We start from the raw sequence: 24,123 nt of genomic DNA on the forward strand, positions 1-24,123 counted from the left end.
CCCACGCACACACACCCTCTGACCCAGGGTGAACAAAAGGAGCAACGGGAAACAGGATTTATGTAAATGGTTATATTAATTCTGGACAAAAGATGATCCAAATGAAGCCATTTCAAATTTCATGCACAGTCAGTGGAACATACCTTAGATTGTGCAAGAAGACAGGTAGATTAATAAATCATCTGATGAATGAAAAATAACTATAACTTAAAGGGATAATATGTAAGGATTGGTTAAAAATATTCAAAAATTAACTAAAAGCAGAGCTCCCAGTCCCGATAAATTCACCAGGTGGCCAATTCTTACATATTGCACCTGTAAAATTAAGGTTTGGAGAAGTTGTACCAAATATCTGCCTTGCTATGCTGCATCTGGACAACATCTTAATTTTGACACATCCAACACATGATTCTTTCACTGTTACCCACTGTATTATACTGCCCCCCTATGGTGGATAGATGTTATTTTCTGTGTGTGACCTCTTTTCTACCTTTTACCACACCTTACATGCTTTCTATTTAAAACTTGAAATGCTGGAGGACCAATTTAAATAGCAAGACAGCAGGAACATCCTATCAGACTCCAGCTCCACTGGTGCAAGGACCCTAAACATTTTGTTCAATGCAACAATTTCTATCAGATAAATGTGTTGCTCAGTGACAAAAGGGAACAAAGCATTATACAAAGGGCCAATACAAAATGCCAAGCATGGAGGATCTGACTTCTTTTTTGTTGCCACATTTGATGGTGTATTTCTTTGTAGCTCTTTCAGATTTTTTCATCATTGTCCTTATGTCAACACAAGGTTATTTCTACGACAGCCACAACTTTGGAGAAAGGAGACACGGTCCATAATTTTAAAAAGAGAGGGAGACAGTTGTACGAATATGAAAAAAACATTTATTTTTTCCTGAATATCAGAGAACTACAAAAGGCAATAACAAAACCCAACACGGATTAATCTCGATGTACAGTATCAGACGAACTCTACCGGTTGGTGCGTTCAGGTGGTGGCTAACGAACGAGGTTGTGAAAACTGCCCCCTCCACCTTATCCCCTCAAAGCCTTTAGCCCAGCCTTTCAGCAAAACTGACTGATTGGTTGGTTTTAAGCAACAGCAGCTGATCAACTTTAATTATCTTTTGTCAACATTAAGAAGACTCGGTGCTGAAAAAAATGAAACAAGCATTTTAAAGTCCTTCAGAAAAGCACAGCTTTTTTTTTTTTTGGAAAATCAAGTTTTATACAATAGATACATAGTTATTTCCTTGAACGATGGCTGGGGCCTTTGAATGGATTAACCTGGAAAAAGAAAAAAGATGAACATTTTTAAAAATTATTAAAACATTGGTCAGAGAAAAAAAAGTTAAGTGAGAAAAGTTTTGGCAAGCACCTATGTGATGGATTAGGTGAAATATGTTTTTGTTAGAAATTTAACACTAAAAGAGACACATGCTTTATAATTTTTCGTGATCTCGTTTTACCTCATCATCATCATCACTGTCATCAAATGCGATTCCTCTTGACTGGCTCTGAGAGCTGGACTTAGTGAAGGATGACGATGAAGAAGCTGCTCTGTCATACACAAGAGAAAGACGCATATATTAAAAAAATTATATATATATATATATCATAGTTGCAAAATATATGACTGGTGGAGTGCGTTTACATATACATATACTATGAACAGTATGGACATATATTAGTCACTACTCTGTTTCACTCTTAAAGGGCTGGACTGCCACAATGTAGCTGAAACAAACATACTTTGGAGGGGGTCGGGTAGGTTTCATTACAGGTATATCTTCATCGGAGTCATCAATGGTCAGCTGGCGATGAATAAAGAAGAAAAACAAAGTTGAAGAGAGATCACATAAATATTAAAATTAAGGTGTGTGTGTTGACTGTATGAATACTGTATGTATTTTCACTTGACTTACATCATCGGCCGTGTAAGATTTGGTGGCTCCGGTCCGAGATGATCTCTGGGACGGAGCCTGAAATGCTGAAGAATGAGGAACAAAGAAGAGAGACAGTTGACGGAGGCGAAAGATTTCTGTGGATTCTCTCGGATGCCTGGCACATTGTTGTATACAGAACGTCATCACACTCACACACTCCTACCTTGCATAATGCTTCTGCTTGGGGCTGTTGTTGTTGTTGAGGATTTCTGGGAACGGCCCCGACCGGCTGGCTTTGATTCGGAGGCAGCAGCACCTGGATGGACAGATGCAGGGTTTATGATTCAACACACAACATCATTATACAGAGTCCTTTGTTGATGCTGAATTAAATGTAATTGAACTGAAACTAAACTATCTCTTTGCCATACTACCAAGCCTACACTCTTGAATAAACCTTTGGCACATCTATCTCTGGCCACTAAGTTCACTTCGTATTCATGTCAGATAATAACTCACCTCTCCCTCTCCCCCTTCCCCGGCTGCCCCGCCCTCTACCTCCTCGCCCTCTGCCTCGTGCGGGGGGTGGGAATAAGCCTTCATCAGAGTCCATAGCGACATCAGCAAGATCATCAGATATATCCAGGTCTCCAGTATCGCCACGCTCCAGACGGTGCGCTTTGGCTCTGCCGATAGCTTCTTTGATTTCATTCTCCTCCTCAGTCGTGTTCTTTTTTGAGTCTCTGAGTCGCTGGATCTGAAAATGTAAAAATGTATACTCAATGATGCAACAACATCAGCTTCATCTATCCTCCTTCCAATGCTAGCCCCACCCACTTACCTCTGTGTCTATATCCTGCTCTGTGGTTACTGCTCTGGCCTGGAGGTGGCGCTGTGTCTTCTCTAACTGGTAAGTGATCAGCTCCTCGATGGCGTCTTTCTCGTCTTTGTCTACATACTCCTGAATGGCCTTCCCCATGCCGTTCTCGGTCAGAAGTGACAGCTGCACTGTCTGTGAAGATACGCACACACAGAATACACAGTAGATGAAAATAAGTGTTTTGACACCCTAAAATTCAAGGACTTTTAAGCACTTTTGAGGTACCTAAACCCAAAATTTCCAGAGCCTTGAAGCCTTCATCATTACACCTAATTGTTAATATGACTTCATTTGCAAAAAACTAAGTTTACACAATTCCTTTACACCAAGAAAAATACATGTATATTGTCACTTTGTTTATTTACTTACTTACTCACTTTCAATGTTAAAAGTTTTTTGGTTAACATGAGTGATCGTGTCCATTAGGCACCAGATTATGTTGAAAGTCAAGTGTTTTCAGAGATTTATTCGCATACAAGATTATTTCCGCACTTGAAAAAGCACAACAGTTAAAACAAACAAAAGTTTCTAACTTTTAAGATTTTGTTCGTACCCTGCCTGTAAGTATGTGACAGTGTGTGTGTGTATGTGTGTACAGTACCTTTTCGGCCGCCTCAAAGTACTTTTTAACCAGGTCCTCCACTCTCAGCCCCTCAACTGCTGTGGTTTTCATCACTCTGCTGTAGTCAACATTGACCTCATCTGAAAAGCAAAGATTGAAACATGTCAAAAATACTGTACACATACAGCAGATTCATAGCTGTGGATTTAGTCCATGCCAGACCTTTGATGTCCTCCTTTTTCTCACGACGTCTGACAAAGTGAACAATGTCTTTCGGGTTGGCCACGCGCTCCACAAACTTCTGGCTGAAGCGGGAAGTGTTAAACGTCTCAAAGCCTCCACTGTAGTCCACCTGAGGAGGGCAATGAGGAGCATGAGTTTAGATGTAGCGTGTATGACAATAAGTGCACTGGCAGCACGTGTGTCCATCTTACCCGCAGGCGGATAAGCGGCTTCTCTGGGGTGAGTGGACATCCGAGTCTTTCTCTTTCAGCTTCTTCTATCATCTCTGTCACCTACAGAATGACAGCAGAAAGAAATAGAGACAGATGTAAGAAAGCTGAGACGACTAGGCAATAGATGCCAGATGGGCTCTGTATGTTTAATGGTGACTTTAAGTGTTACCTTTGCATAGCAGAAGTTCTCCACCTTCTTTGTGACCTGCGGTGTATCAGGTGTGAAGAGGTCTTGGTAGTCAGCCAACACCACATCCTCGATGAAGAACTGACGCACCGTCTTTAAGGGGACCTTTTCCAGGTTCATCTTACGACCTTTCACCCTCAGCAGCCCTACATGCCTAGACACACACAAACAGAGTAGATTGGCTACATATTCACTCCAAAACACATTCAGAATAATGAGACTATCATTCACTGTGTGTGTGAGTGTATCTATTTGTACTTCTTGGCAGCCTCTCCAGGGGACAGGGAGGTGGCTACAGAGCTGCCAGGCTGCGTCACGTAGAAGAGCTGCTGTTCATTTCTGGTTGGTGTTATCAAACACTCATGTTCGTGACCCCACACCACCAAGTCAAGGAAGTCATCCAGGAACTGTTCAGGGATGTAGTTAGTGGGTCCATGCTTACTCCTAGAAAAAAAAACGACAGAAAATACTTAAAAATGAAATGTAGAGTGGAAACATACAATGACAAACTAGGCCTGGGTTTGTGAGGTAATGAAGTAAAGATTTGCTCCCAATGCATAGAAAATAGAGCTGCAACAATTAATTGATTAGCTGTCAATTATTAGATGAATCTACAACTATTTTGATAATTGATTAATCAGATTGAGTAATTTTCTTAAGAGAAAACTTAAAAATTCTCTGATTCAAGCTTCTTAAATGTATTTTCTGGTTTCTTTACTGCTCTATGACAGAAAATGTAATATATTTGGGTTGTGGACAAAACAAGACATCTCAAGACATCAACTTGGGCAAATCTTATGGAAATTTTCAGACACTTTATAGACCATTTAACAAACTGAGCCCTTATGTAAAAATTGGCATCCTTTTATTCACCCTCTCTGGAAGTCCCTCCCTGCACACATCTTCTATTCTTTAAACTTAATCTGAGATACAGAAGCATTTGTATGACATCTGACAGTCTGTCATGTCTTGACATTTGGTGCAATATGAAAAAGAATACAACTTTTCCCTCTTAATGGATTACACAACATACACATGGATGCACACACCTGTTCTGGTGGATGGCGAAGAGGTTAAACCATTCATCTTGGTCTTCTTTGGGGCGAAGCATCATTACCTGGTTGTTGACAAACATCCTGTACAGGCGCTCATCTGGGATCGAGCCTATAAACACACACAAACACACACACAATTTAGACAGATACTACAATTCCTATTTTTTCTTAATCTTAGAAAAAAAAATTCTTTTCACACTTACCAAGACCATATAAGGCTAGCTTGGTGTTGCCTTTCTGCATGAGGATGGGACTAATCTCTATCCTCTCCACTGAATGAGAGTGTCCAAAGTGATTGACAAGTCCAGAAGCACTTAGCAGATCTATTGCACACAAACCTTCAGCCTAGAAGAAAATAAAAAGAAAAGACATGCGCAAATGCAAATACTTGCATATTAGGATTTTGTCTCGTGTCTAATCATTTTTTTCATGCGGGAGGAAACTCACCCCAGTTGGGTCATCATGGTTACCGTGAATACTGAATACAGGAATAGAGATGTTCAAGTTTTCATCCTGATAGTTAACCCACGGGAACCTACAACACATCAACACATATATTACATTATTAGTCTAACATTCATTCAACAAGAAGACAATGTTTTGTGAGAATGACCACACAAACACAGCAGACACTGACTGGGTGGTGTTGAAGTTGACAGTCTGATCACTGAGAAGGTTGAACGTTACGGGCGTGTCTCCCATGCAGTATTTTCTCAGCATAGTGATGGAGCTGTGAAGGCACCGGCGTGATGGCTTGTTGTCGTGGAACAAATCACCACCCAGCAGGATGAAATCTACCTGCAAACAAAAAGGTAAGCAGATGACCGACTCTGGCTCCGACACTCGCACACATACACCATGTCAACTTGCACGTACCTGATTTGTCTTGGCACATTTCAGGATCTCATCTAGTGTGTTATAGGAGTCACTGCCACGGATAGCATCCTTCTCGAGGTAGCCCAGGTGAATATCTGTAGCAATCAGGATCTTGAAGGTATCCTCATCATCTCTAAATCCATCAAAAAGACACACAGCTCATACATTAGATTATTCTTCAGACTGCCCTGTGCATTACTTAGATATAAAGATTATGTATTAGTTATTGGGAGATTCAACCAACGAGTATAATCACATTATATTTGGTTTTATAGTTATAATTTAAACAGACTCACAAGTTGCTCTCCGAGGACATGATGGTGTGGGAAATTACAGATGTGTTTACACCTCACAGGTAATCAGCAGAAGGCTTCCCTGAAGAAAAATGACAAAAGTTATTTTGCTTTACATTTCAGAGACGTGACAGCTGAAGTTACAAATGTGCATAACAGTTTCTAACTAATACAAAAAGCCATGTTTACAAAATAGGCGTCAACGAGCAATAACGTCACCTTTAAGTTGACATTAAAGTCCACTGTGTTTGATATATTTTCTGATAGCTGGTGTAGCTAGCTAGCTAATACACGGTTTGTAAAGTAGTAGCTAGCTAACAGAAACTTCTAACTACATGATAAGCTACAGCGAGGATGGTGAGGTAACGTTAGCTTTCATGTTTGCTGGAAAACCCTTCAGAGCAAATGCGACACGAACTAAGCCTATGTTTACACATCGACTGGGTCTAATTTACGATTAATATCTCAATGAAACGTTCGGTAGTTTCTATTTGTTATGGGTAACATAAACTACAACGTGGGAGAAACATCGCAACCCACCTCCTCCGGAATTGGTAAACTTGCCCTGAAGAAGTCCCGGCAAGTCTTGCACACGCTCTCCCCGCCCCTCACTGGTGGCTCAGAGTTATTGTAGTTTCTTCCTGAGGCACCAGCGTTCTAAACTTGGGAGTCTCCGCGGAGGAAAAACTACATTTCCGGTAAGCAGATGATGTGCGTTCGCTTTAATCACAGAGGCGCGCCGGACCTGATGTATCTAAAACACACATTTAATATGTATGTGCGCGGCGTCTGACGGGCCAGGCTGGTATTGATATCACACAAACCCATCAGAAACCCTTGCTTATTTGTCTTGACAAGTGATGTTTTTCTTTTCACAACACATATTAGCACTGGCAGCTCCAGAAACGGGGCTTAGCTAGCAAGCTGTCAGCTGTAATTAAAGACTCGGTTCTAGCTTTACTTTAAGCTAATATTAGCGTTTTTTTGCATATTTGGCTGCCTGGTTCAGCACAAGCGAAGCGGACTGGGTTGGCTGCACTTCAATGGAGACGCTGTCAAAAACAGCCGCTGCTGATGCTACGCGGGAGAAGGTAGTTTACTAGATGTTGCCTGATTTAACTTAAAAGGAAGATTGAAAGCTGTTCGCCACAGTTTCTATTAGCAATAAAAAAAAAATGTAGCTTGACTGTGCGGGAAAGCTACCTAGCAGCAGTTGCTACAACTCAGACCAGCTGATGTTGCAGACCTGGAAAGTCTGCTGAAGTTTCCCCTTTATCTGTTTTATTTGATTTGAGCAGGATAAATAACTCATGTTGTGACTTTAAGTTGAGTTTGAGCATGAATTTAAAGTTTAAGCTCATATTTATTTGACTTTCTGTGCCTCATTTGCTGATTATTTTTCATGATGAGATGACAACTACCACCACAATATCTCCAATGCTCATATATTATAGATATCAGTTTTGAAAATAAGTGCAATATTCCCCAGATATTGTGGATACTGTTCAACATTATTTCTATTTTTCTGCAGAAGCTCTGTCCACCACCACCCAGCGGAGTAGTGTCTGACAGCCTGTCACTCCCATCTTATAAAGACTATCCTGCTCACCGTCCCTTCATCAACACACTTGTGCATCACACACCCCAAACACGCACACATCAGTCCTGTCGCCCATCATCACCCAGCAAGGCATTCCCAGAGACCAGCAGTGCAGGTAACTTTAATTTGTGTATGTGTGTGTGGGTGTTTTCCCTTTACGAAGTTTCCATTGAGGTATTGTGGTGTTTCAGCGCTCCATGGTTACAGCATGTGCAACATGATGCCGCACTACTTGAATGTCTCAGCTACACTGACATCTATTCATTCAGGTTCTGATCCCATCCTCCTATTCCTCCATCCCAATTTGAAAACCATATCGTATTACACCACGACTATAATCACAGCATTAATATGTTTGAAATCTATCGGTATATCCCCATTTGCATCACATTCTTGTATCCCTCACACACAATTTATGTGTGTGTGCATGTGTAGCGATCCTATCCGCCTTGAGGAACCTCCAGGAGAAGCTCAGGAGGCTGGAGTTGGAGAAAGGACATGCACAGCTCAGTCTGCGCACTATGGGGAAAGATGCATCACGCACACATCTGCAGAGCGATAAAGTCAGACAGAGACACTTTAATGGTCAGACAGACACTGAAAGAGGGAAAGGTGGCCAGTCCGACTGCAATCAAGGTGAGTGTAGGAATAAGATGTAATAGCTCATGTTACTTATATTTCCTCTTTATATCTTATTCCTCGTATCTTATGGTATCTCTTTGTCTGATCCACAGTGTTGATCACCCACCTGGCTGCTGCAGAGTCTCGCTGTGTGACGCTGGAGCGACAGCTGGATCACATGAGGAGGATGTTGCGCAGTGCCAAGGCAGACAGGACCAGCCTGCTCCAACAGCAGGTTAACTTAATGTCATAGGCTGTGATATGCCAGGACTCTTCACAAAAATGCACTAAAAGCATTACATGCATGAATGTTTTTGAGTCAAAGCCTCTCTTGTGTGGCTGAGTAGATTTTGTAGAGCTGTATTAATTGTTTTCCACACTTTCAGGTTTCCATGGAGACAGCCAAGTCAGCCGATCAACAGTGTGACACAGTGTCTGAGCATGCCCAATTGGAGAAGCTGGAGCGACTGGAGCAGGAGTATCTCCGGCTGACACGCACACAAAACAACGCCGAGGTAAACACAGAGACACAGTTTCTACAAAGACCAAAGGACACTATTTATTCAAGCTTAGTCACAGCCTGTCTATCTGCAAATAAAACAAACAATACAGTACATTATCCAAAAATTTTGGGTTGTGGTTTCCAAATTTGGGACCCAGGACTGCCACATGGGTTTCTAAGATACATCTTGAGGGGGTCAAGATCATTAAAGGGGCAAGAGAACAAAATAACACATACTTGTTTGACAGGAAAAAAAATATATATATATATATATATATATATATATATTTTCTTAAATGTTTTGCTTTTTTCTTGTGAAAGGCTTTTATCTCTTCAGGCCTCAGTTTGAAATGAAAGGCTCTTTTTGGTTAATCAGGCTGCAATGCATGTCCACACTTAAGCCATAACCTGTGACAAGGAGGCACAAACCAAATCCTGTAGGTTAAAAACCACTGATGTAGCTCTGGTTCCTCAGATAAGTTCAGAAGTTACAAGCCTGGCTGTCATTGTAGACTCTGATTTAAACACGGGCTTATGTACAGTATGGTCTCACTTAACCAGAATTATGTTGAAAAGCTAATTTATGGTTTAACCTCAAGTGGGTAGTGACAAGAAAAAACCTAAATTCCATTATTATTATCACCACAATAATAATCATGTGTCTGAATGTGTCAGATGAAGATTCGGCAGCTGGAGATGAAGCTACAGGAGGAGGAGCATCAGAGAAAGCTGGTCCAGGTTCAGGCCCATCAGGTAACAAGGCTCTAATTTGTATTTCTCTTTAGCTACACTAGCTTTCACTCACTGTTGACCGCTTGTACTGTGTCTTATATATCTGTCCATTTTTTTACCACACTGCATGCTTATGCTACATGAAAATGATGAAATGTCCACAGAGTTATGCTTAAAACGTTTGTACGTGTGTTCCTCAGCTACAGACAGGTTTAGAAGCAAACAGGATATTGCTACAGTCAGTGTCACCTTGTCTGTCTGGCAGACAGTCCAAAGAGAGGAAGTCCAATTCAAAGGTAAAGACCTTCACAGGGGTGATTTTGTAGGAGTGTGCTGAGAATGTTTCTTTTCCTCCTCTTAAGTAGATGTAGTTTGAACAAATATGACAAGACAGCTGCAGTCAAGTGCTTTTTACAGTGTTGGTACATCTGTGAATTTCATGTTGAATCAAGTGCGAAGGAAATGCATTCGTTTGGATATCCAGTTAAATTCTTAAAATAGTATAGAAATGCATGGAAGTTCAATGTCTCTGTCGTTTATGTTGCTTTTCTCTTTCCAGAAATCTTCACCACAGCAGTCGTCCTACACACAACCACACTATAGACTGAGCCTCAGAGATGTACCCTTTGTTGCTGGAACGGTAGTATGGGCACATATTCCTTTGTGGTTTTAGCATTGGAATAAAATTACATGTAGATTTTAATGCTGCTCCTTCCTTACATTGGCTCGCTCTTTGACTCTCCTGCATTACTCTCAGTCGGTCGGCTGCAGCCACTCAGTCCGAGCAAACGTCCAGTCGGTCTTGTCTCTCCTGAAGCGACACCAGCCGCACCTCTGCAACAGCCGCGTCCTCTCTAACAGCGCAAACGGCTATGAGACAGGTAGTCGCAGGCTTTCAGACACTTCCTCTTCTTCCTCCTCCGCTAGTGGTGAGGAGCTATCAGAGCTGCTGCAAGCGCTACAGGAGGAGCTGCGGCTCATGAGCTTGTGAGTGAAGCTGCATCAGAGCTATATCAGGAGTGAATTGCTTTGAATAGTATTAAACTTGATTGTGTGTGTCTCGCAGGGAGCAGGACGAGTTGACGAGACAGGTGGAGGCCTGTGTCTCTGAAGGGGAGAGAAAAGAACTTCAGAGGGAGCAGGAGAGGCTGCTGGTGAAAATGGAAAGGAAAGGAGAGCAGATCAGTAAGCTCTACAAACACAAAACACAGGTAGGTCCTCACACAAAAAGTATCTGCAAAAGCAAGATGTTATGTTGTGACTCCTGTCCTTTATTCATTCTTTTCTCTCCTTTTAGATAAAGAAGTTAAGAAAGGAGGCTCATTCTAGGCCTAACAGTGGGAACGAGGTGAGGGTGACTACCACAGTGTCCACTAGAGGTCGCTCCACTGGAGCTGTCAAAGTCAGACCAGGAGAGAGAAGCAAGAAGAACCTGAGGCTGCTGAGGGACATGAAGGCTCTGCAGACCTCATTACGGACCTGAAACTGAAACCTACCAGGACTTGAACACAGCAAGTTAGGTTCATCTTGTTGGTGCTATCTACCTACCTGTGGCCATTATTTCACCTTCAGCGCAACCACTGACTGAAGATCATTACAGAATAAAATCTGAAACTAAGTGTCTACTCATGAACATATGACCTGTGATATTTTGAGAACATTTTTTATTTATTTACAGTATTAGGAACATTGTAATGCATCTAAATTACTGTGTCTAGGTCTCAACCAGTCCACCCAAACTGCATTTGATCAAAACAATTTGCTGTCTGATTGTCATCTGAGTGTAAAATGACTGTTCAGAATATTTGAAAGAAAGAGAAGGCTTTAAATTATAAATGACTTATTCGTTAGAATAACTATTAAAGACATTAATTAATAAATATTTGTTCATGCAGCATGTTGGCTCAAACTTGCGCTTGTTTTTTTATTTTGAGATTCAAGTCTTTCACCAGCAGAGGGCGTGAAAGGTCCAAAGATTGCTGGAAAATGTATTTGAAATGTTCTGTGTCATTTAGTTTTTCATATAGTTTACAACATAATTTACAGTAATGGACAACCTGGCCTTAAATGAGTCCCAGGAAAAAAATATAAGGCCAGAATCTCATGGTGTGTAAACATTCCTGGGTTGCTCTATAGCTACAACTATCCAATTCCATAAATATTCATACAGTTGATTGGTAGTGTAAAGAAGCTGAAGTGATGAAATAGTTTAATGTTGTGTTGAAGGACCTAAAAAAAAAATATTGTGTACTATTTGGTTAAAACGACTGAATCTCCTCGATTGATTGATGTGTCATATTGCAGATTTTCAAGGAGTGTATGTGCACACGTTTTAAGATTCAGAGTATTTGTAATTACTTTTACAGATTTCTGTGGCCGATTTTAATATTTTTTTGACCAATCATGGGTAACTTATTTTCGAGTGAAGACGTGTTTCTCTGAGAAATAAAACATTTATGTTTGCATATGGCTGTTTTCTTTATTTCTTAATTATTAGTTGTTATTTTTGGGGGGGGGTTGAGGTCTTGTGCCTGAGCTGCTCCCCTCTTTGACGTATCTGTCTTTGACGCTGGCACCCATGACGTCAGTACGACATCAGACTAGAACAAGATCATATTGACCTTAAAACAAATTACATTACACTATTTCAGACTAAATATAGCTCTATCATACCTACAAGTAAACTGTAAAATAAAGGAATAACGCTGAAATGATTATAACTTAGATTTTATATCTTCCTATAATATTTAATGAGTGATTAAAGTGATGTGGAGAAAAAACCCAAAAGATGTGCTTCTGGGCTTCCGTATATCAACTTATTAATATATATTTAGATTTATTCAGAAAACTAGTAGATGCAGTTGTCACACAAACTGTAGCCTAGCGAAAATAGTCTGGCCAAAGTCTCTGTATATATATATATATCAATGAAATAACATTTTATTTAATTGGCATTATTAATTGGGATGTGAAACATGCGCGCCTCCAGTCCCAGGCTGGTTTCAGCACCAGCTCCAGTGCGTCTGTCTCCATACAGCTGCAGCCTGTCGCCTTTATGTTTGGACTTACTGCGGATAGACAGAGCGATGTGACGAGGATACCGTGAAGGAAAAAGTGGCTGGTGGACAAACTGTGCTTTCGACTAGTCAAAGATATGGTATGCTGCTTTTAGTTTCTTTGTTGTTTCTGTCTTTCTTTTGTTTTTTTCTTCCTAACTTTCTTCTCCAGACCTTTTACGCGACAGCCCGTTGTACATTGATGTCTTTGTCCTCGACAGTATGGATTCATCAACACCTGTTTGAGATCGATGGTAGTTGAAAAGTTTGGTGAGGAGACGTGGGTCAAGCTCAGGTAAAATAAGATTTCTGTTTACTGTACTTACAGATTTGTTTAAAGGGCTACTCCAAAGCTGCTGATGACTTTGGGCAGCCAGTAATGATGCTTTACTTTAAAGCTTTATATGACAAATCAACATTTCCTCTTCAGAAGAATCCTCTTTATGATGAATATTGATCAAAAAGGGAGGGAGATTAATAGTATGTCTTCTTCTCTTAACAAACAATAAATCCACTCTCTTCCCAAAACCATCACCATCATGTACAGGGATGAAGCCGGAGTCCAGGATACCTTCCTGACATATGAGGTCTATAAAGATGAAATCAGCATGCAGTTAGTGGCAAAAGCCTGCAAGCTTCTAGGTAAATAAATCACCATGTGTGTCATCTTGTTTTGTTTCCATCTTTAAATTCATATTTATTGTTTAATTTTAAATGGTAAATAAATGAAGACGTGTATTTTTTATTTTTCATATACTGCTTTTGTTTTGTGCAGGAGTGAAGCCAGAGGTCGTCTTGAGGCAGTTTGGAGAATATTTCTTTGAGTTTTGCAAACGATCGGGCTACGACCACATGCTGCGGACTCTAGGAGGGAATTTATTTGAATTCACTGAGAATCTGGATGCGCTTCACAGTTATCTCAGCCTCTCCTACAAGGTGCCTGCTCCCATACCAGTTCATGTGGTCATTCTTTCTTATTCTGAGGAGAAAGCTGATTTGTCCTCTATTTATCTTTATTCTTTTAGGAAATGAATGCACCATCTTTCCGGGTGGAGAGGAACCCTGATGGTACCATGCTCCTCCACTATTATTCAGACCGCAGAGGACTCTGCCACATTGTCCCTGGTAATTAAAAACACCTCCTCTGGAATAAATACCAGTTTCATCAATGAGCTTTTGATTGGCCTTCAGATCAATGAAATTGACTTACACACCCATTTTCTTTCACAGGTATAATTGGAGCTGTCGCTAAAGATTTCTTCAACAGTGAGATTAAGATGGAGATCATCAACCAGCTGGAGGAGCTGGAGAGAACTGGGAAGAAGGAGCATGTGGTTTTTCTCGTGACGCAGTGGCCGGCTGTGGCTGCCCGGACCAGTAGAACTGGGTCTTTTCCAAGATCCCAATCCCTTCAGCCTTTGGCCAACCGACGTAACGCCCTAATCTGGGTTCAAGAGGTTAGCTACATAATACCTGAAGTATAGTGTGGACAAAATAAGCCATAACAATAAATATATCAACTCTGTCATCTCTGTGTCCTCAGCCTCTTCACCAAAAGAGGTCCAGTATCAGTTTCTCTGCACACAGGAGTCACTGGGAGACAATCAGAGGGCTGGTTCACCTCGGGAAAGGTACGGGACAGACATACAAACATACATACAAACCTTGGAGCAACAGGTTGAGTCACATACCTGCAGGTGGCTGTAGATGTGTATCTTTATTTGCAAAGTTAGACCATTTGTCTTACAGGCAAACTGTTGAGGGGCTTTCAGCCGGTGTACCCTACAACCCTTAACATTGATTTGAAGACTTTCTGCCATGCTTTCCCTTTCCACATAGTCTTTGATGAGCAGGTACAGTATATTTAACAGGCTATTAGAAGGATACCTTCATGAGTAACTGGGTTATAATAAATTAACTGGAGTGATCCTGGTGGTGTCTGAGGCAGCTGGTGGTGCACCAGGCAGGGGTGAACCTCCAGAAGATCGTCCCTGGGCTCCAGATGATGAGCATCCACCTGGACCTGTACTTCAGCATTGTGCATCCTGAAGTCACCTTCAACATCTCCAGCATCAGGAAGTTCATCAACAGCCACTTTGTCCTGCAGACACGCAGGGACATGATGCCTGAAGCGTGGAAGGACAGGCCCATGCTGCAGCTCCGAGGTAGAGGGAAAAAAAATCTAAAACTATATATTGTCTCTCCTAAGCAGATAGAAAAAGCATTAACGTTTGCTCCACACAGGTCAGATGATCTGGATGCCCTCTCTAGACTGTATGCTCTACCAGGCTTCTCCTCTGCTGAGAAGCCTTCAGGAGCTGGAGGAGAGGGACATGCACATTTCTGACATCGCGCCCCACGACGTCACCCGCGACCTCATCCTGCTCAACCAGCAGCGACTGGCTGAAATGGAGCTGTCCAGTCAGTTGGAGAGGAAGAAAGAGGAGCTCCGCCTCCTGTCTCAGCACCTGGAGGAGGAGAGGAGGAAGACGGAGAACTTGCTGTATGCCATGCTGCCCAAGCATGTGGCCAACCAGCTGAAGGAGGGCAAGACGGTGGAAGCAGGTGAAGGGAATGAAAGTGCTATGAATGTATAATAATCATAATGTATGTGTGTGTCTGATGTGACTGCTGTGTCTTTGTTTATCCTTTAGGAGAATTTAAAGAGTGCACAATACTGTTCAGTGACGTGGTGACGTTCACTAACATCTGCTCCCTATGTGAACCCATCCAAATTGTCCTCATGCTGAACTCCATGTACCTCAGATTCGACCGACTCACAACTGTGCACAATGTTTACAAGGTACACACAACAAATTGAACATTTTTGACACAGATGTTAAAGTAACGATCATTTGTAAGTTTGTTTTTGAGTCATGTCTTGGCTGTACTTATTTGGTGTTTCCCAGGTTGAGACCATAGGGGACGCGTACATGGTGGTAGGTGGGGTGCCCATACCTGTCTCCAGCCATGCTGAGAGGGTGGCCAACTTTGCCCTGGGTATGATCTTGGCTGCAAGGGAGGTTATCAACCCTGTGACAGGAGGACCCATTCAGGTGCGAGAATGTTTGTATTGCATTTATCAAAGACACAGTGGTGGAAACTGGTAACTAAGTACTCAAATACTGTGTTCAAATACAAATTTGAGGTGTGTGTATTTCCATTTTGTAATGCTTTATACTTCTACCAACATATTTCAGAGGGAAATATTGTACACTCAAAAAAGTAGTTTGACTAAGACAGTGACTTCAAGTATTTTTATTACATGCACTAAATTTTTTACATCTCAATTTTCATCATTCATCTTCATGAAAAGTTTTTCTATCATGTAAACATAAATAAATAAATACATAAATAAATAAACAAAAAAAAACTTTCCATTCAATGAGTTCCTTTGAACTTATTATGGCGGGTGGTTAGGAGGTCGACCAGCGAGCTCATATAATTAAGGAGGAGCCATCAACGCCACCCTGGGAATTTCACCCAAGGAATAATATTTTACCTCAGACCAAGACTGATCACTCAAAGGCATACAGGTTCATAATACTACGAGGCAAAATACGTGGTTCTATCAAACAATAATTCTTTATTTTAAACAATCTCACAATACTAATAAAAAGGCCAGTAAACACAATATAGACAATAATTATGGAGGGGCAAAGAAAATGGCTGAAGCTGAGGCTTACCAGTGGAGAGGTGGGCCACCAGGAGTGAGGTATCCGGGAGAGAGTCACCCCAATCACACATGCACACACATCCACACACACACACACACTTGAAGGATCACACCAGGGGCAGACAACACAGCACACAGGAAGGGGACACCATCACCGGAAGACAAAATACAGTTAGTGGGGCATCTTTAAACAAATAAACCAAACACTACTGCACTGACTACTTGCTGCAACACTAAATGTTGGTTGGCAAATATAACAGAAAACTGGGCCTCCTGCCCGTGGTGAATGACCAACCGCTAAGTTTCAATTAACAGCAAAATAACAAAAGAAATAGGATACAGTTAACAGAATAAATGACACCAAACAATCTTAATGTGTTAGAGGCAGCGAGCAATTGAGAGCAAAACGTACGACCCCATGTAAACTAGAGCAAAATATAATAAGGCTCTGTTATGCTACATTATGTAATAGAACTAAATGGAAGATTAACTTGTAATTGAAATATTTAAAGTCATTATTTTAGGCAAATAATTTTTTGAGTGTACTTTTTACTCCACAGAATTCATTTTGAATTCATGTTAAGTTTTGTCACCAACTTCCTTCTTAATTTTTCTTGTTTTCTCCTTGAAGTTTTAACGACAGGCGACCAAATGAAACGCATCGTTATATTGAACAAAATTATATGTTTCTGTGGGTTTCAACATTGTTGAAAAAAATTTAGGATCACGTAAATACACAACTCAACAAAATATATAGCAAGGGTCTCATCATTTTTAATGCAGAAGTGTTACATAATCTATCTAGATATATCTTTTATGCATGAAATGTCTTTTGTTCTCTCCTGTCCTAACGCAGCATCTGTTATATGGCTCGTTGTATTTCTGCAGATCCGAGTGGGTCTCCACAGTGGTCCTGTTCTGGCAGGTGTAGTTGGGGAAAAGATGCCTCGCTACTGTCTGTTCGGAGACACAGTCAACACTGCATCTCGCATGGAGAGTCACGGCCTCCCTGACAAGATCCATCTGAGCCCCACCGTCTACCAGTGAGGACGCACATATTCATGCACTCACCGCAAAATCTGTGATATCCTCTGTCTGATTTCCAAATCCCACATTTCCACATGTTTCCCAGGGCTTTGAAGAATAAAACCTTTGTTATCCAGAAGCGAGGTGAGATCGAGGTGAAGGGGAAGGGCAGAATGACCACTTACTTTCTTGAGAGGAACATAGGAGTCAGCGAGCAGCAGATTATGGGAGTCTCAGTCCGAGCGACTGGAGCCAGACAGCAGGACAGCCAGATGAGCTTCAAGCCAGGTCTGTTTGCTGTCTTAATTCTATATCGCGAGATTTACCTTTAAATTTATTATTTTTCATTTAATTGGCAGTTGTGTGGTTTTTAACTGTCCTGCATATGCATCATTGTCTTCTTTCCCCCTTTCTTCCTCTGCTGTAGCTTTTCAGACTCAGCGCAGGGATGACCTTTGCTTGATCCCTATGAAATATGAAGACAGCCCGAGTGAACCCCTGCTGTCATCACATATGTCTGAACCCCAGAGCTGCCCAGCCATCAAGCCCCGGGACTCGGAGAGCTACGGAAGCCTGCACACTGACGATCAATCAGAGGATGGAGATCTAGACCAGTTAAAAGATACGGATACATTTGGCCAAACAGAAGTGAAATTCACAGAAAAACACATGGACGGCTTAGGCAGTAACAGACAAGTGAACACAGAGGAACAGCACTTGATTAAAGCCGCTGAAAAAAATCAAAGCAAACACACCGGAACCAGGTTCTGTGTGGTCTTGTGAGCTGGTTATTATCTGCTGAATGGCTGAATGACTAGAAATGATTTATCAAACAAGGTGCAATGTATTTAACATGTGCCAACAGCTTTTTTTGTACATCATTCTTACGTCAGATTGCTAGATTCTAGGCAGTGTCTATGTTTCCCTTTTGTAAATATGTCATACTTTGCATGTAGTAGATCAAATGTTATATAAAAGTTTAAGTTGACAGCATTTGATTTGCTTGTAGCTCATGAATCTGTCTCACATACTGAATAATTAAAGCATTTGCCCTGTCACTGATTGACTCCCAATAAAACTTATGAGCTCAGAAGGTAAAAAAAACATTCAGTTAAGTGACTTTTCATTTGTTTTCATGCACTATAAAGACGAATCAACGTGCCCACCCTTGTTTACCTGATGCACTTAAACAAGTGTGTGCACTCAGTTAAGTTGAAAAAATAAAAGAAAAAAGAAAGAAAGCAGCCTCTGAACACACACTGCTCACAAAACTCAGATCAAACTGCCAAATTAGGCAGTGCTGATCAAATATAAATCAAGATTGTGTTACTTTTTTGTGTACTGTTTAGCTGTAAAACGAGAAAGTTCATGACGAGTCAGCCACCATTTTGTGTCCATTGAAACAGAGGCTCACATATCTTGGATCAAGCAGTAAATGGAGGCAGTGCTGATTTAAAAGTGAATATTAGCTAAATCTGCAGCATCTCCTAGTTGTAATCTGCACTCTGAGTAAAAGTTTGAAGTTCATTTCCTGTCACTTTATTTTGTAGTGTGGAAGAGTAACAAAAACCATTTAAGATAATGTCTTTCTCAGTGTGCAGGCTCCCTAATTTCAGCTAATGCCAGAAAACAATAAATCAAATCTCAATTTTAAAAGGTTACTTTTTTTACAAGTGTGAGCATCTTTACCTCGAGGTGAAAATGCAGCTGTATATCTAGTCTTATAAATACATAAATGTGATATTAGTGTATTATTTAGTTTTTCAAATGACCCACATTAAGGATAAGAGTGAATAAAGGGAGTACAATATCATTTAATTGTACAATCCTGCTTGTATGACGATAAATAAATTGATCTTGCATCTTGAGTTCATCACAGGTAATAGCTTACTTTAATTTTCATATTAGTGTGCCAAACACTGGTATATTCACAAGAAGCCTTCCATGCATGAAAGCAGACAGTACAGTGTGTGACATGGTCTTCTACTCTTTAGTAACACTGTCAACAAACAGGTCACATGTTTAAACACACGCGCCCCCCCTGACAACCCATTTAAGTTTACACTGTGAAAGGAAACAAAGATGAATAAATAATGAGCTTGATGTTTCTCACGAGGCCTGAGTCAGTGACCACAAGTGTCCGTAAAAGAGCTGTCACCTGCGGGTGTGTGTCTCGCTCCAAAAACGACACCCCAGGCAGAGAGAGGAGTCCAGACATCTGATCCACGCTGCAGAGGGCTCCGTGTCTCATCACCGTTGACCGGGCCTGGATCGCCATGGCCGGATGAAAAGCACACCGGTAACCAGAGTCCTCTGTTTGTGTGGTCAGGTGTGATAAAATCGGTCTGCTGGCTCACGCAGTAAGAGCTCAATCTACACTGACCTAAAAGAAGAGGCTGAATGAGGCCACAGAGGTTCAGTTCATGAGGCCACAGAGGTTCAGTTCATGAGTGCATTTTGTCTCGAGTCCACAGCCAGTGTCTTTAAGAAAAAGTTTTGCCTTCTATCTCAAGATTCTGTCTCAGTAATTGAGGCCAGCTCTGTGATTTCAGGCTCCTCCTGGTGCTTGGTTAGTACAGGCCGGTTGGTGTAAATGTCATCCACAGGAAGAAGGAATGTGACAGTTTTTACTTTAGCCCTAAAAAGGTCAAAGAAAGCACAGGAGTTATATGTCTACAACGCTGCAACATGGCTTCAATTATACTATAAACTTTATTCAAGCACGACATGCTCATCTTTACCTGTTTTTGTGTACATATTCCTGCAGGGAGTGCCTGTTAGTAACTTTCCCCACATCTCCTCTGGATGAGTCACCAAAGAGGCTGTTCCCATGCTGGATTTCTTCTTGTAGTCTCCCCCATCCAGTGTCAGTCCGCTGGGCCCGGTCAGTCGCTGCCTCTCTCATGGTCACCCCTGACAGGTTGGAGTTTATGGAGTACCTTCTGACAGTCATGACAGTGTTCTCTGTGGAATAACATGAACATGATGAGTTGGGATGGATTCACTTCCACAGTGCAGAGATGGATATGTAAAGAAAACACAGAGGGGATTTTGATGCAGAATTTATCTTTCCATGATAATTTAAAAAACGTCTTAAAGAACTTAAATAAAGAAGCAATGGTGGAAACAGTAAAGTTCATAAGGTGATCATATGTTTTGTATGTGAAATCAAAGTAAATATAGTTAAATAAATGCATTCTCCTCCACTGAACTGTAGTGGAGTAGAAATAAATGAAGCAAGTACAAGTTGCTCAAAACTGTATTTAAGTACAATAGTTGACTAAATGTACTTAGTTACTTAACAACTGGACATAAAACAAAAAATATAAGATTTTCTTCAGTGTTTTAAAATGGACTCCAAAATCATACTTGAGTGAAAGTAAAGAAATTGTGTAAAGTATCTGATATTAAATGTACTTCAGTGTCAAAACTGATTTTCCTGCAATAAATTTTAAATTTCAGAAGCACAAGTAATACTCAATTATATATATTGGTCAGCTGATCATTGGGTACAATACACAGCATTTTTCTGATTAACAGAATCAGGTTTTTGTTTTGTTTTTTGTCATCTGACTGCAGATAAAAAAGTACAATATTTGTCTCCAAAATGTAGTGGAGTGAGAGTGGCCTGATAATACCTGAAAATTGTACTTAGTTACATTCCAACACTGGTTTTCTTGTTTTTGCTTTTTCTGTGAATAAACAGTGCACTTCTGTAAGAAATCTTTTCAATAAGCGGCTGTCGAGTTGCATTATGGGAATTGTGGTCTCCAGTGTTTTTGAAGTTTGACCAATGCTAGTGACTAAAATCAGGATATCTCAGCTCTTTTTCCTTATATTTTTTAACTTTCTTCCTTTTTAACCTGTCTTTCTGTTAGACATCCAACTCCATGAAAGTGTAATGTTAAACTGGTGGACTGTTCCTTTAAAATGCTCTTTCCCCCATCACTTAATACATGAGTTTTAACAGTTGCTGGAAATAAAAAATGACTTAGGTCAAAGGATAAAACCACATATTACAATCAGATGTATTATCAGTTAACAGATGTGATGGATAAAATGATTTTTAAAACAGAAAAATAAAAGTTGTGCAGTAGCAGGCCTTTTCTCACACCTTTGTATTGACCCTCCAGTGCCGGCGCAGACGCGTTCCTCCTCAGGTTCACATACGGGTTTTCCACCACCCCCTGCCGCTGCTCTGCTGCTGAGGACACCGGGCTGCCTTCCCCCGGCACGGCCCCAAACGCCCGCTGCCCGTAGTCTCCCCTCAGCTCTCGGTTCTCCGCCTCCAGCTTCTTGATCTCATCGCGCATCTCCATGATGACCTGCGCCAGGCTGCGGGTGCTCTCCATGGTGCTGCTGCTGCGCTGCCAGTACCACGGCTTCCCAAACACCGGCGGGGAGTCGTGCAGGAGAAGCTCACCGTGCTGCTGGGGCTTTAACATGCTGCTCCTGAGGTCCTCCTGCTGGGTGCCTCTCTCTGTTGTGTTGCGCCTCAATCTCAGTCCAGATCTTGTTCTGGGGAGATTATGTCGCCTTTCACCACTTATACAGCTGAAAGGGCTCCGGTGATCAGCCAGCAGCGCACAATGGATGTTTTATTAATCAGCACCCGGCGTCCAGTTTCAGGAAAACCAAGCAGGGGTCGGAAATGAAATGTGCCCTGCACAAGAGCTTGAATAGCGGGAGACCTACTAAACCTGCAGGAGCACTGAAATAACTCGTTTTTGACAAGTTTCTGGTCCTGGAACATGTGTAGCTGCTTCATGTCTTAGATTTGTGTGCTCAGATTTTTTTTGGCACCTCACTTTTCATCTTGTAATGCTCTTGTCCCTGTTGGGATTACAATATCCTGCCTCTGAAATATTAATTACATCTGTCAGCAAAGATAAATCTTAGAAGGAAACTGAGAAAAGGTCAGCTTTAAGTGTTTTTTTTCTGATTGCAATGCAGAAGATTGTTTATATAAGACGGAGCATTTAAGGTGAAATTGATTGATTGCACAAGTTTAGATTTGATTCATGTCTTTTAAATGAAAACATATATGATTTACTGGCCCATGACAGATACACGAGACATGTGGGTTGTTTGGCCTCAAATTGAAGCCTGTTCAATATGTGGTCCTCATGAATATGTATGTTTTTATAAATTCAGAGGTCAGGGGGTTAACCCAATGATGACAGGCAGTCTTGGAAAAAGAAACACATGAAAACAAAACAGGCGTTTGATAAATAATAAGAGAAGGAATCACTGCAGCAGACATCAAATACAGGCAGGCTGCACACAAAGGAGGAAATTACAGATAATTACACTCAATGGGGCTTTCACAGCTGGGATTGTGTGGTCAGGTGCTGCGACGAAGCTCATGTGGCCACAGGTTGTAACCCATTATTAATAGACCAGACTGTCTCCGAGTGCACCTGTAGCTTGGCTGAAAATACATGCTTTAAAATAATCTAAAATGTGAAATATTATCAGGAATATCTGGGAAGGTTTGAGACATTTTGTCGCCTGTGACCTGGACTGAACGGAGCTGGCTCGGAGCAACCTGACCCCGCCAGCAGAGTCTAGGCCACTGGGGAGGAGACAGGTACACAGAAGCCAGTCTGTGGAGGAGAGAAACCCAATCAGCCCCCTCTTTCTGGTTCACAAAATAGGCTACAGAGGAGGGAGGGAGGCGAGAGGGAAATACCTGATTGGCTGAGAGGAAGGGAGTTTGTGAAGAGGAGGCAGGAGGTCAGTGAAACTCAATCTGCTGCACCTCAGGTGTGTGACCACAGAGAGAGTGAAGAGACAGAGATATAAAATGTGTCAGGCAGAGATAAAGAAAGACACTGAGAGAGAGAGAGTGAGAGAGAAACAGAGGACTGCATGCTGGCTTTTACCACCAGCTCAATGTTCAGGGCCACTTAACCTCTTTTTATGTGCAGTGCCACAAACCCCGGCTTAGCATCAATAAATAAACAAGCACTCGGCTGCACTCTCTCTCTGCATGGTCGGTAATTATACCCAACTATTGGAAAAACTGACGACAGATCTCATGGAAAACTGGTCTGTCAGAGCACATGCTGAACTTGAATGTCATTTCTCCTTTCAATTAAAGGGGCACTATGTAGGTTTGGAGAAGAAATTCAAAATGTTTAATATTTATAATATTAATGAGGTAGAAATACAAACTCAGACATATTTATTCATTTATTTTTTCTGAATAAACAAGCTGTTCTCAGGGTAAAATAAGGTGAAATTAGAAAGGTGGCAGGGTCCACCAAATATAAACAAAGTAAAACAGTAGGAGATTGTGTTGCCCATTAAGGTCAGTTTGTTTATTCAGTTTATTCAGTCATGAAAACAGAGTTTGTTTATTTAGGCATAAAAACACGTTCAATGAAGATCTTTCTCTTCTGATTAAAATTTCTTTTTCTGTTTTTCTGTGCGCTGAAAAGGCTTAAAAAGGCATTTTATCATAAAGTTTCTGCAAGTTTCTGTCTATACTACCCTTTATTCCACTGGTCATGCATGTATGCTTTTTGAAACAGATGCTCAGACTGAAATAATGAAAAGATCTATAAATCCACACTTCTGCAACCTTTTTATCCTCATAGATATCCAAATAACAAGTTACGTTACCCTACATGTTACAGTTTGCAGTTACTACAAACAAAACTGACACACAACAGACTAAACCAACAATCATTTCAGTA

At 41.2% G+C, this 24,123-nt stretch overlaps 3 protein-coding genes across 6 annotated transcripts; 2 read left to right on the forward strand and 1 right to left on the reverse strand.

Annotated features, from left to right (window-relative positions):
- Positions 1-877: 877 nt before the first annotated feature.
- mre11a (MRE11 homolog A, double strand break repair nuclease) lies at positions 878-6,796 on the reverse strand. Of its 3 annotated transcripts, none has more exons than XM_073493898.1 (19): positions 6,750-6,796; positions 6,213-6,291; positions 5,917-6,049; positions 5,678-5,838; positions 5,488-5,575; positions 5,244-5,385; positions 5,035-5,149; positions 4,244-4,429; positions 3,968-4,139; positions 3,778-3,858; positions 3,566-3,695; positions 3,383-3,483; positions 2,743-2,913; positions 2,421-2,658; positions 2,125-2,217; positions 1,941-2,005; positions 1,768-1,829; positions 1,485-1,575; positions 878-1,302 (listed from the first exon to the last, which is right to left on the reverse strand). In XM_073493898.1, exons 2-19 carry the CDS (start codon positions 6,230-6,232, stop codon positions 1,261-1,263), a joined length of 2,091 nt encoding a protein of 696 aa, XP_073349999.1. In that variant the 5' UTR covers positions 6,233-6,291; positions 6,750-6,796; the 3' UTR covers positions 878-1,260. The 3 variants fall into 3 exon arrangements, with proteins under 3 accessions (XP_073349999.1, XP_073350008.1, XP_073350017.1); XM_073493907.1 differs by lacking the exon at positions 6,750-6,796 and adding an exon at positions 6,429-6,494; XM_073493916.1 differs by lacking the exon at positions 6,750-6,796 and having other exon boundaries at positions 6,213-6,308.
- A 276-nt stretch (positions 6,797-7,072) lies between these two features.
- On the forward strand, positions 7,073-12,131 carry cep57 (centrosomal protein 57). 2 transcript variants are annotated; one of them, XM_073488267.1, is made up of 11 exons: positions 7,073-7,300; positions 7,741-7,924; positions 8,245-8,445; positions 8,544-8,665; positions 8,817-8,945; positions 9,608-9,685; positions 9,865-9,960; positions 10,224-10,307; positions 10,422-10,651; positions 10,731-10,875; positions 10,962-12,131. In XM_073488267.1, exons 1-11 carry the CDS (start codon positions 7,253-7,255, stop codon positions 11,145-11,147), a joined length of 1,503 nt encoding a protein of 500 aa, XP_073344368.1. In that variant the 5' UTR covers positions 7,073-7,252; the 3' UTR covers positions 11,148-12,131. The 2 variants fall into 2 exon arrangements, with proteins under 2 accessions (XP_073344368.1, XP_073344376.1); XM_073488275.1 differs by having other exon boundaries at positions 10,224-10,304.
- Positions 12,132-12,242: 111 nt separating this feature from the next.
- On the forward strand, positions 12,243-18,330 carry LOC141019855 (guanylate cyclase soluble subunit beta-2-like). Its single transcript, XM_073494881.1, is given in 16 exon segments — positions 12,243-12,251; positions 12,942-13,015; positions 13,268-13,362; positions 13,496-13,656; positions 13,746-13,845; positions 13,951-14,218; positions 14,308-14,351; positions 14,470-14,573; positions 14,669-14,885; positions 14,965-15,285; positions 15,375-15,523; positions 15,630-15,776; positions 17,285-17,439; positions 17,529-17,710; positions 17,850-18,118; positions 18,316-18,330. Coding segments are annotated over 16 exon segments (2,310 nt in total).
- The last annotated feature ends 5,793 nt before the right edge of the window (positions 18,331-24,123 follow it).

The sequence above is a fragment of the Pagrus major genome, chromosome 2 (assembly GCF_040436345.1).
Source record: "Pagrus major chromosome 2, Pma_NU_1.0".
In the NCBI taxonomy this organism is placed as follows: domain Eukaryota; kingdom Metazoa; phylum Chordata; class Actinopteri; order Spariformes; family Sparidae; genus Pagrus; species Pagrus major.

Coding starts and splice junctions, on each gene's coding strand:
- mre11a (XM_073493898.1), bottom strand. CDS start 6,232: ATGTCCTCGGAGAGCAACTT. Junction 4,140..4,243: donor CCTGGAGAGGCTGCCAAGAA/GTACAAATAGAT, acceptor GTGTGTGTCTAG/GCATGTAGGGCTGCTGAGGG. Junction 3,859..3,967: donor AGAACTTCTGCTATGCAAAG/GTAACACTTAAA, acceptor GTCATTCTGTAG/GTGACAGAGATGATAGAAGA.
- cep57 (XM_073488267.1), top strand. CDS start 7,253: ATGGAGACGCTGTCAAAAACAGCCGCTGCTGATGCTACGCGGGAGAAG. Junction 10,308..10,421: donor CCTTTGTTGCTGGAACGGTA/GTATGGGCACAT, acceptor CATTACTCTCAG/TCGGTCGGCTGCAGCCACTC. Junction 10,876..10,961: donor TCTACAAACACAAAACACAG/GTAGGTCCTCAC, acceptor CTCTCCTTTTAG/ATAAAGAAGTTAAGAAAGGA.